General features: G+C 41.5%; 2 protein-coding genes across 2 annotated transcripts in view; one reads left to right on the top strand and one right to left on the bottom strand.

Moving 5' to 3' along the window:
• Nucleotides 1-14,015, bottom strand: part of rogdi (rogdi atypical leucine zipper) — a 31,674-nt gene extending 17,659 nt beyond the window's left edge. Inside the window, exons 1-3 of the mRNA XM_080447329.1 lie at nt 13,851-14,015; nt 10,447-10,518; nt 6,610-6,692 (exon numbers count right to left, since the gene is read on the bottom strand). Coding sequence (XP_080303455.1) covers nt 6,610-6,692; nt 10,447-10,518; nt 13,851-13,931 — 236 coding nt within the window. The 5' untranslated portion in view covers nt 13,932-14,015. The remainder of the gene's footprint in view (nt 1-6,609; nt 6,693-10,446; nt 10,519-13,850) is intronic.
• Nucleotides 2,241-5,011, top strand: LOC308098649 (multiple inositol polyphosphate phosphatase 1-like; the record flags this gene model as incomplete). Its single annotated transcript, XM_080447053.1, has 2 exons — nt 2,241-2,283; nt 3,678-5,011. The coding sequence occupies 2 exons, from the start codon at nt 2,241-2,243 to the stop codon at nt 5,009-5,011; spliced, it is 1,377 nt and encodes a 458-aa protein (XP_080303179.1).
• Nucleotides 14,016-15,716: the final 1,701 nt, after the last annotated feature.

A 15,716-nucleotide genomic window follows, 5' to 3' on the forward strand; every position in this document is an offset into this window, starting at 1 on the left:
ATTTTTGAATAGCCAAAGAAATCTAAAATGGCACAGATGCGTTCCCGGTCTTAAAAAAAAATTATATTTCACATCAAACTATAATTTTTCGATGCCTCATTCATACAGGTTGATGCTTTTATTCAAGAAAATTAGTTAATTTGTGTTATCGCCGCATAGTATTTGTGGATGCACTCATGACACAAACAGCAGTTTAAACTAATGCAACATAATCACACAAAATAAACCTGGTACCTTTGTCTTTGTTTTGTGTTTTACAATTATGATAAGGGTGAATAGGACACCTGGTTTGGGTCTTGTAGTTACCTTGTCATGATGTAACTTCAAAGCTGGGCGAGATATCAAAAATATTTGCTCCATTGATTAGATATTGATCATTCTAAATATGCTCCTCATTGACTTACATTGTGCAGTGAAACAGCTCTCAAAGTCACCCTTTTAGCACGTAAACAGACGCAAAACTTATTTTTTTATTAGGAAGAAAACCCAGACTGATTGGATCTGCAGATCTGGATCTGGATCTTCGAATAGTAAAATCAACAGTAAGTTCTGGACCGGGTTTTGTGATGTTCTATGTTGTCAGAATCAGCTTTGTTTGCGTTCGTTCATGTGCTAAAAGAGTGATTTTGCCAGCCGTTTCTGGTGGCAATGCAGAAGCTATACTTTCCAAATGTTTAAAAAAAAAGTGAAAATAGCAGATCTCCAACCCCACAACGCATTGCGTTGTCACACCTTGAGCTTGCAGATATGACGTGCCTCCCCCTTCAGGGGTTGTTCTGGTTATAATGGAAATGTAAAAAAAAAAACTTCACAGGTTCTGGACAGTTTCAGGTTATGGAAGTTTCTGAATTACCCTTCGTAGTCAAAAAGATGGACTCTATACACAGAATTTCATCATCTGTAATGTTGAAAATGTAGTATTTTGTTCCGGATATATTGTCTTAAAACAATTTTTTGGAACTTCATGGAAAGCACTGCTGAAAAGTAGATAAAGCTAAAAAATAAAGATAAAGTAAAAGTAGAAAAGCTGCAGACATTCAGTGCCAGTTAGCCAGACAAACCATAGTGAAGCAGTGTGAACCACAGTCATAAGACCATACAGGAATGTCCACAGTTAAACAGACTAATTTTGTCCCTGCATGGCTGGCATCCTGCACATTTAGTTTTTAAACTGGGGAGTCACTTGGGCTGAATCCATGCCAAGATTTGGATATGACTGAGTCTGTGTGTGTGTGTGTGTGTGTGTGTGTGTGTGTGTGTGTGTGTGTGTGTGTGTGTGTGTGTGTGTGTGTGTGTGTGTGTGTGTGTGTGTGTGTGTGTGTGTGTGTGTGTATGTGTGTGTGTGTGTGTGAGTGTGTGCGTGCGTGCGTGCGTTTGTGTCTCCGGGCCTAATCTTGTGACCTGCTGGACAGATCAGCGCCATACAGTATGTCATGTGCACACTGCCAGTAGGCCAAGGAAGTACCTGGATTTTTGTTGCCAGACCCCAGGGGTCGGCCTACAGGAGGCTTTGTCGGTCTGTCCCTCTTTTCCTACCTGTCCCCTTGATTGGCCAAGCTTCGCGTGACGTAGTGCTCTGATCTTCAGATTTCAACCACTAGGGGTCTGGCAGTGCTCCGAGGAGCACTTTTTCTAGTTTGGGAGTACCTGGATTAAGACCTGAGGCCGATTCTACAAATGCCTTCTAAATCAGTAGTTCTCAAATGTTTTCGTGCCAAGGACCCCCCAAATTGATATGTATTTGGCCGCGGACCCCCCCCATCTGAAAATGTTTTGTGCCAGGGACCCCCAGAAGAGAGATTGTATTAAAATTAATTCAACATTATTCCAAATTTAGATTTTTCAAAACATTTCAAAAATAGCAGATGAACAAGCTTGTAGATCTGCTATTTTTGAATAGTCAATGCTAAAATCTAAAATTACACAGATGTTTTCCCGTTTTTTCAAGGGTTAAATCTGAAATACTAGGACGGTGCCCGTTGGGCGGCAGCCTAGTAGACGTCTCACGAAGCTTTGCACAAATGTCAAGCGAAGCCCTGCGAAGGCCCCACAATAAGCCAAGCTGAGGGCCTGTTTGGCCTTTCAGGAAGCCCAGAATCTCTGTCTCTCCCTCAGACCCGAGTTCATTCCGCTCAGCATACATGCTTCTTCAGTTCTCGGAAACCGTAAGTTGCCTTTCATTCCATCAAGGGTCTTATAAGACACACACCAGATTTTTGTAGTTCGGCGGGAGGAGAAGGATGAAGACTCTACATCATCCCGGTGGGGGCTCCTCACTAGCAGGCGAGTCAGTACGATACAACAGCAGTGGCAAAATACAGATGATGTGTCTGGGGAGGAATCATTTGGCATAATTGGGGTTCTCCCCAATTATGAAAGAAAGGAGATGGCTTTCCCATCATACAATTGCTGGACGGGTTGCCATAGTGACACACCCAAATATGTGTGAGTCTTAGTCGTTATGGTTAGACCACGTCACAGATATGTGTCCACGTCACACATCTAAGTCTGACATCATAGACTCCATATATGGATATAACAATCAATAAAAAAAAACACATTATATGTGCATCAGTATAGTGAAAATCAATTAAGCACAGGCTTAGGTTTTGTTCAGCAGCCTGACAGTTTCTAGAAAAAGAAGACTGCCACAGTCTCTTGTTATGGCTCTTGATACTCCGGTATCGTTGGCCAGGTCGAGGACGCAGCACTGGTGTGAACAGGCTGTGGCTGGGGTGATGTCCTAACACTGATGACAATAGGCTCTATGCACAGCAGCTATATTGGAAATAAATTGGTCCTCGTCCTTACTTCCTTCACAGCTGTTATCAATGATACTAATGAAGGCTCTGTTCCATTCTGGTCGAATAGAGTCAGGGTGTTAACTCACTGGAAACACTCTGCTACACCAGTGGGTCTCAAAGTGTTGGCCAGGGACCCTCATGGTTCCTTGAGGGGGGTCCAAATGGACCATTACGGGTGTGTAAGAGTACAAATGGAGTCCATTTGGTTCCATTTGTACACTCTCAGAGTTATGGGGGTACTTGAAATGTAAAAGTTTGAGAATCACTGTGCTACAATAAATGGAACAGAGCCTTCATTAGTATCATTGGTAACACCTGTGAAGGAAGTAAGGAAGAGGCCCAATTACTGCGCTAAGGCTTAGCCCATCGTAGGAGGTGAGCTTCCCTCCCTCCAGGAAACACACGAGAAACAATGCATGGCCAAGGCTATGCACAGCAGTCATATTGGAAAGTCATTGGGCTTTGGCAAGGGACAGCTTGCTGTCCCATAGTGACATCACCTGGATGACACAAACACCGTAGCCAATGACATAAAAAGGAAAGAAAACCTCAGTGATAGATTCAGATCGAAAGGCGATACGCAGGGACTTCAATGTGGGCTCGATCTTTGCTGTGCCAGCCTGGATATTTACCCTTACAACCCAGATTCACTTGTGAGCTTGTGAACACCACTGCCGCGGGTCTTGGCTTAGGCTTAGCTAACCAGCCAAGGCGTGGTATTTTTCACCGTTGAGTATTCCGTCGATCAGGACATAATTGTGTGCCACAGGGTTGGGAGTTTGGAATATACCAACTTGGGAATGAGGTTTACCTTATATTTTAAATTCACAATTGCTCATTTCTTCATCTGTGCGATTTCATGTTGTTTTACAGATTATTTCACGTCAAGCAGTGTGTCAAGTATACCAACGATTGCCAAATATTTCGGCACGAAAGGGAGGTATGAGGAAGTGAATCCATATCTCATTGAGGACATCCTTGCTGTGAACAAATCTCAGCTCCCATCTGCAGAATGCCGCACACTTCATCTGACCGCCATAATAAGACATGGCACAAGGTATCCGACGTCCGAAAACGTCGAGAAGATGCAGCGAGTCTACGACCTGGTTTTACACAACGCCTCTGGCAGAGAGAGCTGGCTGCGTGAAGTCAAAAACCACTGGAGAATGTGGTACACTGAAGACATGGACGGCCGCCTGGTGGAGAAAGGTGTGAAAGATCTCAAACATCTGGCTGTCAGGATGTCCAAGTTGTTCCCTTGGTTGATTTCAGAGGAGAAGCTTCGAGGCGGACACACAAAGTTCATCACCAGCTCAAAGCACAGGTGTATCAACAGCACCTTGTCCTTCCAGAGAGGTCTGACAGAACTGTGGGATATTGATGACCAAGAGTTTGACTATGAGGTGAACGATGCCCTGATAAGATTCTTTGACCGGTGCGCTAGGTTTCTGAAAGTTGTTGACGATAACCCGTCGGCCACTGAAGAAGTCGACAAGTTCAATTCGGGACCAGAGATGAAGCGGGTCACGGAGAGGATGGCAGACCGTCTCCATGTCCCGCACAGTCTCATCACTGACGATCTGGCTCAAGCGGCATTTCACCTTTGTGCCTATGAGTTTTCCATTAAGAATGAGAACTCCCCCTGGTGTCAGCTCTTCGACGCGGCTGATGCGCAGGTTTTGGAGTATGCCCTTGACCTGAAGCACTTCTGGAAAAGAGGCTATGGCCACCCCATCAACAGCAAGTCAAGTTGCATTCTTTTCCATGACGTTTTTGGTCGACTAGACAAAGCGGCCAGTGAGAACGGGTTGGGGAACGCAGCGTCCGAAGCTGTGACAATCCGGGTCGGCCATGCGGAGACACTTCTGCCCCTGCTGACCCTTCTGGGCTTCTTCAACGACAGCGAGCGCCTGGCATCCGACAACTACGCTGCGCAAGCCCAGCGCGCGTTCCGCACCAGCCAGTTCTTACCCTACACCGCTAACCTACTGCTGGTGCTGTACGACTGTGGAGAGGATGGCCTGAGGCTGCAGCCACTGCTCAATGAGAAGCCTGTGGTTTTCCCCGGTATGGATCCGCACCAGGCGTCCCTCCCTCTATACCAAGATGTCAGAGATCACTACAGGGAACTGCTCCAGGGCTGTGACTTTGAGACCGAGTGTCAACTCTTCCAAGGAGACTACATACACATAGGAGAAAAGGGTTGATTGCCTAAATTGATGGGGTTGTGTTTCTATACATGTTTTTGATAAATGGAAGAAAGCTCAACAAAAATGATCCTATAATGGGTCTTTTATTGCCCTCCTTAGGCCTGGTTTAACAGTTATTTGTATTGCCAATAGACACGCTTTTCTTTAACTAAAAGAAGTACAAGTACAAAACACAAGTGAACATAGTTTAACTCCTTGAGATAGTAGAATCCTCTGACACCCACCCCCACCCTCCTTTCTCTGTAAATATACCTTATGAGCTTTATGCCATTATGTTTTGTATTGTATTGTATTATAATTACTGATGAATTGAGTACAATGGACCACAATGGAAACAAGCACCTGGGCCTTTTTTTTGTTATCCTTTTAGCATTTATTAACTTTATTTATCTGGTCAGGACAGTACATATTAAAACTCATCCAGTGCCACATTGACGTCAAAGACGTCACGAGGCCTGACGCCCCGTGCGCCACATGACGTCAAAGACGTCATGAAAAAAATAAAAACATGTTCAGAACCCAAGATATGATGATTTGAAGATTTGCTTCTCCATTCACTCCTTGTTTAACTTCTTACTGAAAAAGGCTGTATCTCGGCTCCTGAGCACTTTTTTTTTACAATGAATTTTGGCTGTGGCACTCAGAGCCAAAATTCCATAAATAAGCTTGGCATTGAATGAGTTAATGAACACGATGACATGGTGTAATAGGTACACATGACAAAGTGTAAACATGCCGGATTTAGCGAATGTGACTTTCCATCCGTAGTCCCCCGAAAAACGTGAAAACAAACAGACATCACAGTATAACAACAATACAACATAAGTTAACAACAGCACTCAATTACATCAACAAGAGCTATATATTAAAACCCAATTTAGAGTAGCTTACTCTTATCTTTCAACCACTGTTTCACTTGTCCTTTGAAAGCTGAGAGTGTGGGGCTCTCCCTTAGTGTAATTGGAGACGGTTCCAGTCTGAACAACCTGAACTGCTAATAATCATGCTAATAAAAGTATTCAATCAATCAATCAAATTCAGGTAGTCACATTCTGTATGCATACATACTGTATTATATGAGATCATATTTCCTGAATAATCAGTCAAAAGAGAGGCTATGTCATGTTGCAACACGTTGTGAGCTTATAGGCCACTATTACAATTTGCCATTTTGTAATAGGGTAAGAGGGAAGGCTACTGTATATTTGGGGGTCGTTAGCATGTTAGAGTCTGGGAACCTACCCAGGTATTATTGTTCCTTTAGACCAGTGGTCCTCAAAGATTTTCATGTCAAGGACCCCAAAATTGATAATTATTTATTTGGCCACGGACCCCCATCTGAAAAGGTTTTGTGCCAGGGACCCCCAGAAGAGAAAATGTATGTAAAAATAAAAATCCAAACTATTCAACATTTTCGATATTTTTCAAATATTTTCAAAAAAAAGTGACACGCTGTGAGCTTGTGTTAACTATGTAAGCTATGTTAACTACTACCCTGGAACCCCCTCCCCCTAAGGACCCCTGGGGGTCCCCGGACCCCACTTTGAGAACCAAAGCTCTGGTCTAAAACCAATAAGATAATGGTGGTGTCTTACGTGGAGCTGCCCAGGATGAAGTTCTCCTGCTTCAGTTGACTCTCCATCCCTGGTGCCGGCATGGAGAAGCGTCTAGACGCCTCCTGTGAACACCGGCACAAAGGAACTCATTAAATAAGCAAGTCGTCTCTGTCGGGTGCAAACCTTGTATGTTGAAAACCTTTTTGAACATACTGCTATTTTCACTACTTTTGTGCAACACTTGTATGATGAAGTAGGGCATTAATTAAAAAATAAAGGTAAAAAGTTGAAATTTGAATGAATGAATATTTGAATTAATGTTTATTTCGAACATTAAAAAACTAAATAAAACACAAAAATAGTGCACAACAATAATGCATTAAAAACATAAACAAATAATAATCATAATAACAGTAATTGTTTGAAAAGGAGTAGGAATGAAGCCTATGCTTATCTGGTCCTACCCCTATATTTACCACTTCAAAATCAACTTAAATCAGGTCTCTATCAAGATTCTATTATGGAGATACAAGATTTCTGCCCAAATTTTTTATGTAGTTTTACAATTATAATTTAGGCATCTAGCATTTACGTCCTCAGTAAAAAAGTGTATAGTGGTTGTAATGTCTGGGATGTACCAGCAAGTGTCTCTCAAATCCTCCATCACCGCCTGACTTCTGCTAGAACCACATGAACCCTACTAGTCTCGCTACTCTGGGATTACTTTATCGATTGCTTTTTCGATTAATTTAATAATCGAGAAGCGTGTTTTTTTTTATACATATTTCAAATTTTGTTTATGTCTACAAATCGATTAATCACTTAAAACCTATGTTATGCTTCATCACTCAGCAGTGTCATGCAAAAGAAAGAGTTCAAAATAGATCTACAAACTCACAGTTTGTAGATCTGATACTTAACCTGTTTTTAATGTAATTCAAATTTTCCCCGATAATGACCAAAATAGGGATACATTATTATCAATTATTTTATAAAATGATTGTTTTTATTTTATTTTATATATATATATATATATATATATATATATATATATATATATATATATCTGCTTGCTCAGGGGATAAATAGAATCTAGGTGAGACTTGACCTTTGACACTCTCTAAATGTCTCAATATAAGAGCGGGGAGACAAAATACAACCACCTCAATTGTATAAGTTACATACTCGACCATACAGATTGGACACATTGAATTTGTATTCATAAAAACAAAAGTTACATAGTGCCACTTTAAAGTGGTTAAGTGTGTCTGTGGGCTTTGTAAATACTGAACCAATGAAAAGCATTAACATTTAACAAGAGCTTGTTAAATGCTAATGCCCCCCCCCCCCCCCATTTCCTGAAAAGTAAATTTGGACATACAGTACAAGGTTTTCCCTCTACAGTGACAATATGCATTGTGTCTAAAGATGCATTGATGTTATTATGCGGGCGGGTGGAAGTGTGTGGTAATCACATTTCCTGTGCACAGTGACTGCATCATGCCTCAGCATGAACACCGCACACACTGTTCACTGTTCAGCAGTGTGAAATGTCCTCTCCTTCATTGTTTCATAGTGCACACTTTAGACCATGGGACCCCCGGTCTTCAACAGGGGGTCCGGGACCACTAGGGGGTCCTCAGAGGGTTACTACAGGGGGATGACAATAAATATATATTTTTTAATGAACCACTTGTACCTTGGCATCCCTATTCTGGGGGGAATGTTCACCGAAAATATAGCCTCAAAAATAGATCGGCTTGTAGGCTATTTTCACAAAGAGATTTGGTGTAGAGGGGGGGGGGGGGGGGGGGAGTAGACCAAGTACAGAGCCAAATCAGGTCAATCAACAAGCTCACAATGCGTCACATCTCGCCACGTTGTCTTGTGAGCTTGTAGATCTGCTGTTTTCAAAACATCTCGTAGAAATGTGACTAAGTATGGGGGTCCCTGGCACAAAATATTTTCAGATTGTGGTCCAAAGCGGAAAAAAATATCCTGTCCTCAGATGATGTGCAACATTGTTTCCTTACTAAACCGTAAACAAACCAACATACTGTACAGTATAAGTGTATACAGGTTATAGTCACATTTCTAAAGTGAAATTTTACTTTTAATACCTCTAAAATAATAAGACCATTACTACGTCAAAAGTAACCAGCAAACTGTACTATAAACATGGTCAAACATTGGCCAAATTGTCAAATATTACCAAAGAGGCAATATTCTCGTTGCGAGGCGTTGTGAGCTTGTAGATCGGCTATTTTCACAATATTGTGAAATGTAGAACCGAGTCAAACTAAATTAACACCTCAACTCCTACAATTGGGAGGGCGGGTCCCCAGTTCAGGGGTCCCAGCCGACTTCAAATATGATTATTTTGGGGGGTCACAGCCCAAAAATGTTTGGGAACCCTTGGCTTACAGCACCTTTAAATGTGAGGACAGATACTGGCCCTCATTTATCAACGGAGCTTATAAACCGGCTTATATTTTTCCATATATTCGGCCGTACACCAACGTCGAAGTCACATTTATCAACGAATCCTACACAGCCAATCCTGGCGTACATCAGGTCGGAGCTTTGATAAATCTCACGCCTGAAAACGAGCGTCATTTAAATAACACGCCCTTAAATATTCTGGAAACACCCCGATTTTACGACATGAAGAACCGAAAATAAAGAGTTTGGCCGGCTCGCCTCGCCTCGCTGCCTGTCAAGTCACACACACACACACACACACACACACACACACACACACACACACACACACACACACACACACACACACACACACACACACACACACACACACACACACACACACACACACACACACACACACACACACACACACACACTGTCTTTCATGTAATCCGTAGCGGTACAATCTTTGTCACGTAGGCTTGTAGCCTACATGAATGACATTATGATACCAATCACATCGCCATGAATGGGGTTTGTATATTAATTTATTTAACCCATACCGAGCAGTGCACAAGCAGTCATGTAGGATATTCCCCGTGAGACTCGGACGGGCGGCAGTGATCCCGTGCTGCCACGTTAATAAGAGATTCGATCGTCAGGTTTATATCCTTAACCCAGCCAGGTTGTGTAGCCTACATAACTCTCTATGACATAACTCCATACCATAGGACAAGCTACTGTAAGTTTGTAGACCTCACTGTCCATGAAAAGATGGTCGGGAGTCCCGACCGCGGGACTCCCGACGCAAAAGTGCTCGTATATTTTGAAAATAGCAGATCTACAAGCTCACAACGCGTCGCGATGCGACCCGTTGTGAGCTTGCAGATCTGCTATTTTAAAATAGCCATGCAGCCAGATCTGCAAGCTTAACCGAATGACTGTTAAAGCAGTTTGTTTAAATTACTTTATAAAATGTTATATTTTCACAGGGATTATTTATTAGTGTAGATATACATTTAGGAGTGGATTATGTGTCCAGATGCCTGTCAGACAGTCAGACAATGCTACTCCGCAGGTCTGCAATGGAATAAACGGGCGCAGCCAAAGTCAACAACTGGTCTCTACCAGACGTGAGATCTCAGCCTACGGTAGGATGAAGCCCACGTCAGGATATATTGATAAATGCCGAAAGGTGCGGTGATCTCGCCGTACGCCCATTATTTGGGCTGCACCGCGTTGATAAATGAGGGCCACTGTCTCTGTCGGGTGGAAACCTCACATGTCCAAAACTGTTAAGAATAAATTGCAAAAGTAGCAGATCTACAAGCTCAAAACGATGCTTAGTGTGTCGCTGTAGTATGATCAAGTAGGGCATTCATTTACGAAAAAAACGCAACAAGTTAAAACACGGAGATAAGAGGTTTCTGGACGACCTCAACAATATTTTACCTTGAGAATATCCTGGAGCTGCTTTAAGACTGCATGGACCTCTTCTTTCAGCAACCAGTTGAACTCCTCCTCCTGTAACGACACACAGCGGTGGAAGAACTGCATTCACAATCTTACATATATATATATATATATATATATATATATATATATATATATATATATATATATATATATATATATATATATATATATATATATATATATATATATATATATATATATATATATATCTATATATATATATCTATATCTATATATATATATCTATATCTATATATATATATATATATATATATATATATATATATATATAGGTACCGGGAAAGTATCTGTGTCACTTTTAGATTTCTTTGGGCTATTCAAAAATTGCAGATCTACAAGCTCATAGCTATGAGCTTGTAGATCTGCTATTTTTGAACAATCGTGAACATGTGTGCAAATCTTTAAATATATATATTATGTTCTTTAAGCGAACATTTATAATTCAAATCTTTGCGTGGTGGGGGGGGGGGGGAGGGGTCCTGGAACAACATCTTTTGAGATGGGGGGTCTGCGGCCAAATTAATTACATTTTCGGTGGTCCTTGACATGAAAAAGTTGAAAAGATTATGTTTTTGGCTGCCGACTCCATCAAAATATGTTGTTCCAGGGACCCATGGAAATGTGCATGGACTATACCCCGGACCGGGAAGAACTTGTGTTGTTTTAATACGTACCTAGGCCATGCATTATTCCCCGCTACCAAATGCTGTGCAATTATTCCTAAATAAATGCCTATGTGTGGCTTTCACTAAACTGTCTTTTGAGTCTTGGCTTGGCCAGTCACGTACGCGTGTGTGTCTGTGAGATCATGCCCAATCACAAAAGCGCAAGGGGTATTTCACTTTGGGGTCATTTTAACATCTACTCTGGCTTCTGTTTATACTGTACATCTTTAAGTTGCTAGTAGATAACTTATTGAAAATAACTGATCTACAAGCTACCAACCGACGTGACAAGTTCAGTTATTTCCAGCATGCTATATCGGTACACATGTGTGGCTCAGTCTGTTTTCACGCATCAATGTCCTCCTCAGTCTATTTTTGATCGGTTCCCAGCTTGGAAAATGATCTCCGTGCTGGCGTTTGGAATGAGATTTACTTTGAGAGAGATTATATTCTGAGTGCAACGTCAACATTAGGGAACACACTCTGGAGAAGTCACTCTTAAAAATATATATATTATTCCGTTATAGAATTTCCCCCCCTGTGGTTGTGAAGTCTGGGGTCTACTTGCCAAACAAGAACTTGGAAAATGGGATAAACACCACATTGAGGCTGCCTGCAGATTGCAGAACTCTGCAAATCCATTCTCCACGTCCAATGGAAAACGCCAAATAACGCATGCAGAGCAGACTTCGATTGACAGATTATCAATTCTTCAAGAAAGTAACCCAGACACGCTCCCTAACAGAGAAACTCTAAAGATGTCCATTCAGCCAGTTGGTTCTGGGACTCCGTACACAAACACAAGCAGAGCCACAAGGCAGAAAACCCCCTGGACTAAATCAAATTATAAGTGAACAAAAAAAAAGCTCTGGAGATAATCAACCCCAAACCAGAGTAAACTGGAACGCTATTTGGCCCTGAACAGAGGACTCACAGTGGCAGAATATCTGAGCACTGTGACCGACCCAAAACAAAGATAAGCCTTGATTATGTACAGTCTTGCAATAAAGCAGGGGTCTTCAACAGGGGGTCCGGGACCTCTAGGGGGTCCTCAGAGATAGACAGTATCTCAGGGCGGCCGCCAAATCTGTGTGATAGGGACTTTATTTGTTTAATTTTACATTAATCACTTGAACCCTCGCATCCCTATTCTGGGCGGGAACAAGACACGTTGTGAGCTTGTAGATCGGCTATTTTCTGCTAATATAAGAGGTTTGGGTTACAGGGAAAAAAAGAGCAGACCAAGTACCGAGGTCAAGTTTACAAAGTATTGAGGGTTTAAGTGGTTAAATGTCTGAATATATATGTCAGCATGAATCCAACATGTAGTAGGGGGTCCCTGCTTCATCTCTCTCTCAGCTAAGGGGTCCTTGGCCTGAAAAACATTGAAGACCCCTGCAATAAAGCCCACCACAGGCAGACCTGGCTCCCAAGAGAAGACAGACAAATGTGCAGGTGGAAACTGAGCTACACATCCTAACCACCTGCCCAGTGTACCAAGACATCAGGTCATGTGACAGACAGACGTGTGTGTCCGTGGCAAAACTTGTCCATGTCCGTCCGTGGCACATTTTTGATTTTGAAAAATAAATTATGAAGGGAAAAAAAATAATCGATATATATATTTAATTGTAATATAAATACTAAATATTCACAACCTAATATTTGTGAATGAATGTGTATGAACTAACTGCTCATTGTCGACTATGGAGAGAGAGAGCGAGAGAGAGAGAGAGAGAGAGAGAGAATTATTAGCTGTGAATTGTTTTCAGTCAGTGCTGTTATTTAAATACCGTAGTCTAGCCCCTACGGAACCTCTCCCTCTCGGAGCTATACAGCGGAGGGAGAGGTTCCGTCGGAGCTAACCGTATATGTTTGTGGTCTTACAAATAGCCTATAATAGCTTCTCCATACTCTGCCTGTAGGTTTCTGGTAATATTATTGACCGCTTAGACTATTTTGTATGTCAGTGGCAAAAAAAAATCTAATTTTGATTAAAAATGTCCACCACAAGCTGGTATGGTGGTGACTGCAGGGTGACCTCTGGACATGACCAATGACAACATAAACTCTCCCATATCTGCTGGGTGATGAAGTACTAATGTGCAAACACAGCAGCAAGATGTGTTGGAGTCCTGACTCCTGTCCTGAGTCTTGGAGGGGTTTCCAAGGCAAGCGGTCCCCAGCTGAATGTTATTTCAGTTTTGTAATCTGTCACGTCACAGTATAAAGTAAATAATGTCTGTTTTGATCCGAGATTATTCAGTTAGCATATCTCACACTAGAGATAGATAAGAAAGATAGATAGATAGATAGATAGATACCATAGATAGATAGATAGATAGATAGATAATATCGCTATACAGTAGACAGTAAAGGCATTCAGGACTAAATAACAGACCACATCAGATAAATAAACACACACAGAGTCAGATCATAACCCAGACATAAACACATATTATGATGATATGGTCAAATGGAGGTGGTTGCAGCCCAATTAAAAAAAACATACAGGACCAAGAAGTGCACTAGACTAGAGGGGCTGTAGCTTACTCTAAGAAAAAAAAGCAGATCTACAATCAACTTGTGTGGATGGATCTGTTCTTTTTATTAGACCTACAAGCCGTCTATCGTAGCATCTATTACGGAGTGTGTTTTTTTATGAATGGTGCAGTGTTTTAAGGCTGATCATACCAGCACGGTTCTCTCCACTTGGCTGGCCGCTGACATCTTGGGCAGCTCGGATAACATGGACCGTCCAGCGTTCAGCATCATCCCGATGTCCGATCACTGTCTACACCCAATGGCGATTAGATCCGAAATATTAGTATTTTTGTTGTTTCTGCAGCAATCTGTCGCTCCGTGTATGTGTGTGTGTGTGTGTGTGTGAGAGTGTCCGTCATCAGTGTTGCCAGGTTTTGAGAGAGAAACAAGCAGGTCTATGAAAACAAGCCCAGAAGAAAGCGAGCCCTCCTTCGCCCTTTAAACATTTATACCGGCGCGTTGGCCATTTGAAAATAGCCGATCGACGCGTCACAATGGGATGCTCGTGAGCTTGTAGATCTGGTATTTCCCCCCCAAAAAGTGGAATATTTTTTGAAACATTTTTTCAACATATTTTATTTATTTTTTGTAGACACACTTTGTTTTTATTTTATTTTTAAGAAACATCATTCATGTTCATTCATGTCACGAAATAATGCAACAATAATCTTTTATTGGGGATCCCTGGCATCAAATATTTTCAGATGGGGGTCCGCAGGACCGTGGACAAATACATATTAATTTGGGGGTCCTTGACTTGAAACTGGTTTAAACAATATTAGGAAACAAGCCCAAACAAGCAACTACACTTTAGAAACAAGCCCCAAAAACCGCAACTACCAATATCTACAAGCAATTTACCAGAAGAATAAGCCCAAAGTCGCTTATAATAAGCGGACCTGGCAACCCTGGTGTGTGTCTGTCAGTGTGTAGAGGAGAGAGTAACGTCACGCTCTGATCTCGCCGCAAAGCGGGCCTCTATGGGCTATAGTTCCAAACATTGGAACCATCTCATTGACGTAGACAGAGCACTTCCGCATTCGATTCTTACAATGGGAGTCGACCATGAGTCGACGCTACTGTCATTACTCTCTTTCTAAATTACTCTGGTGTCTGTCACACGCTCACAATTATTGTTAAAGCCTGTTGTCCCCGCCCACTTAATCCATGTGTGGGAGGTTGTCGACGTTCCTCATTGGATGTTTGGCTCGGTGCTGAGCCCCGCCCACTCGCCCTTTTTTGGGGGAACGGGGGAAGTACATAGTTAAAAATAAGTAGACTAGTTTACATCCGGTCCAGAAAGGACTGTGTGTGCGTGTGTCCCGTTAGTCAAACTAACACTAATCTGAATGGTTGATATTATAATATTAGTAGTAATAATAATACAATATAATAGTATAATATTTATAAAATAATGACAGTGACGATATATTTATGTATCAATTTCCAAAACTCGAAAATGTCTGTTTGTTAGCCAGTGTCTGCTATTTTCAAAACAAGTTTGACAAATTCTGAAAAGTGATAGCTTTTGGTTAAAACAAAAAGGTTTTAAAAAAGCTCTATATTCAGATAGTAATCATTGCTATAGTGTTTGTTCAGTAACAGGGGTATCCCTGTCTCTCCAGCTCTTTAACAAACTGAGGACCCATTTATCATCTTCATTTTGATAGTTTTCCAGTTCCAATGCTGTCTGCTCATTTCTTAGTGTCATCACTTCCAATTTCATTTGTTTAATCTGCATCCTGTCTGAGTTCTCTATCCTGATTAAATACAATTTCTATCCTGACCTGAAAATAAATGTTCTGACTAATAAAGAGCTGGAGAGACAGAGACTCCTGTCACTGAACAAACACTCAGCAATGAGTACTATCTGAATATAGAGCTATTTAACACTTAATTAAACCAAATAAAATCACTTAACCTACCTTTAAGAACTTTTACTTTGGTACAAGACTACTCTGATGCCGCAATGCTTTTGTACTTTTTTTTATTGTTTATAAGTAAACATGTTGAATA

Source organism: Gymnoscopelus braueri (assembly GCF_963280865.1).
Source record: "Gymnoscopelus braueri genome assembly, chromosome: 13".
In the NCBI taxonomy this organism is placed as follows: Eukaryota; Metazoa; Chordata; class Actinopteri; order Myctophiformes; family Myctophidae; genus Gymnoscopelus; species Gymnoscopelus braueri.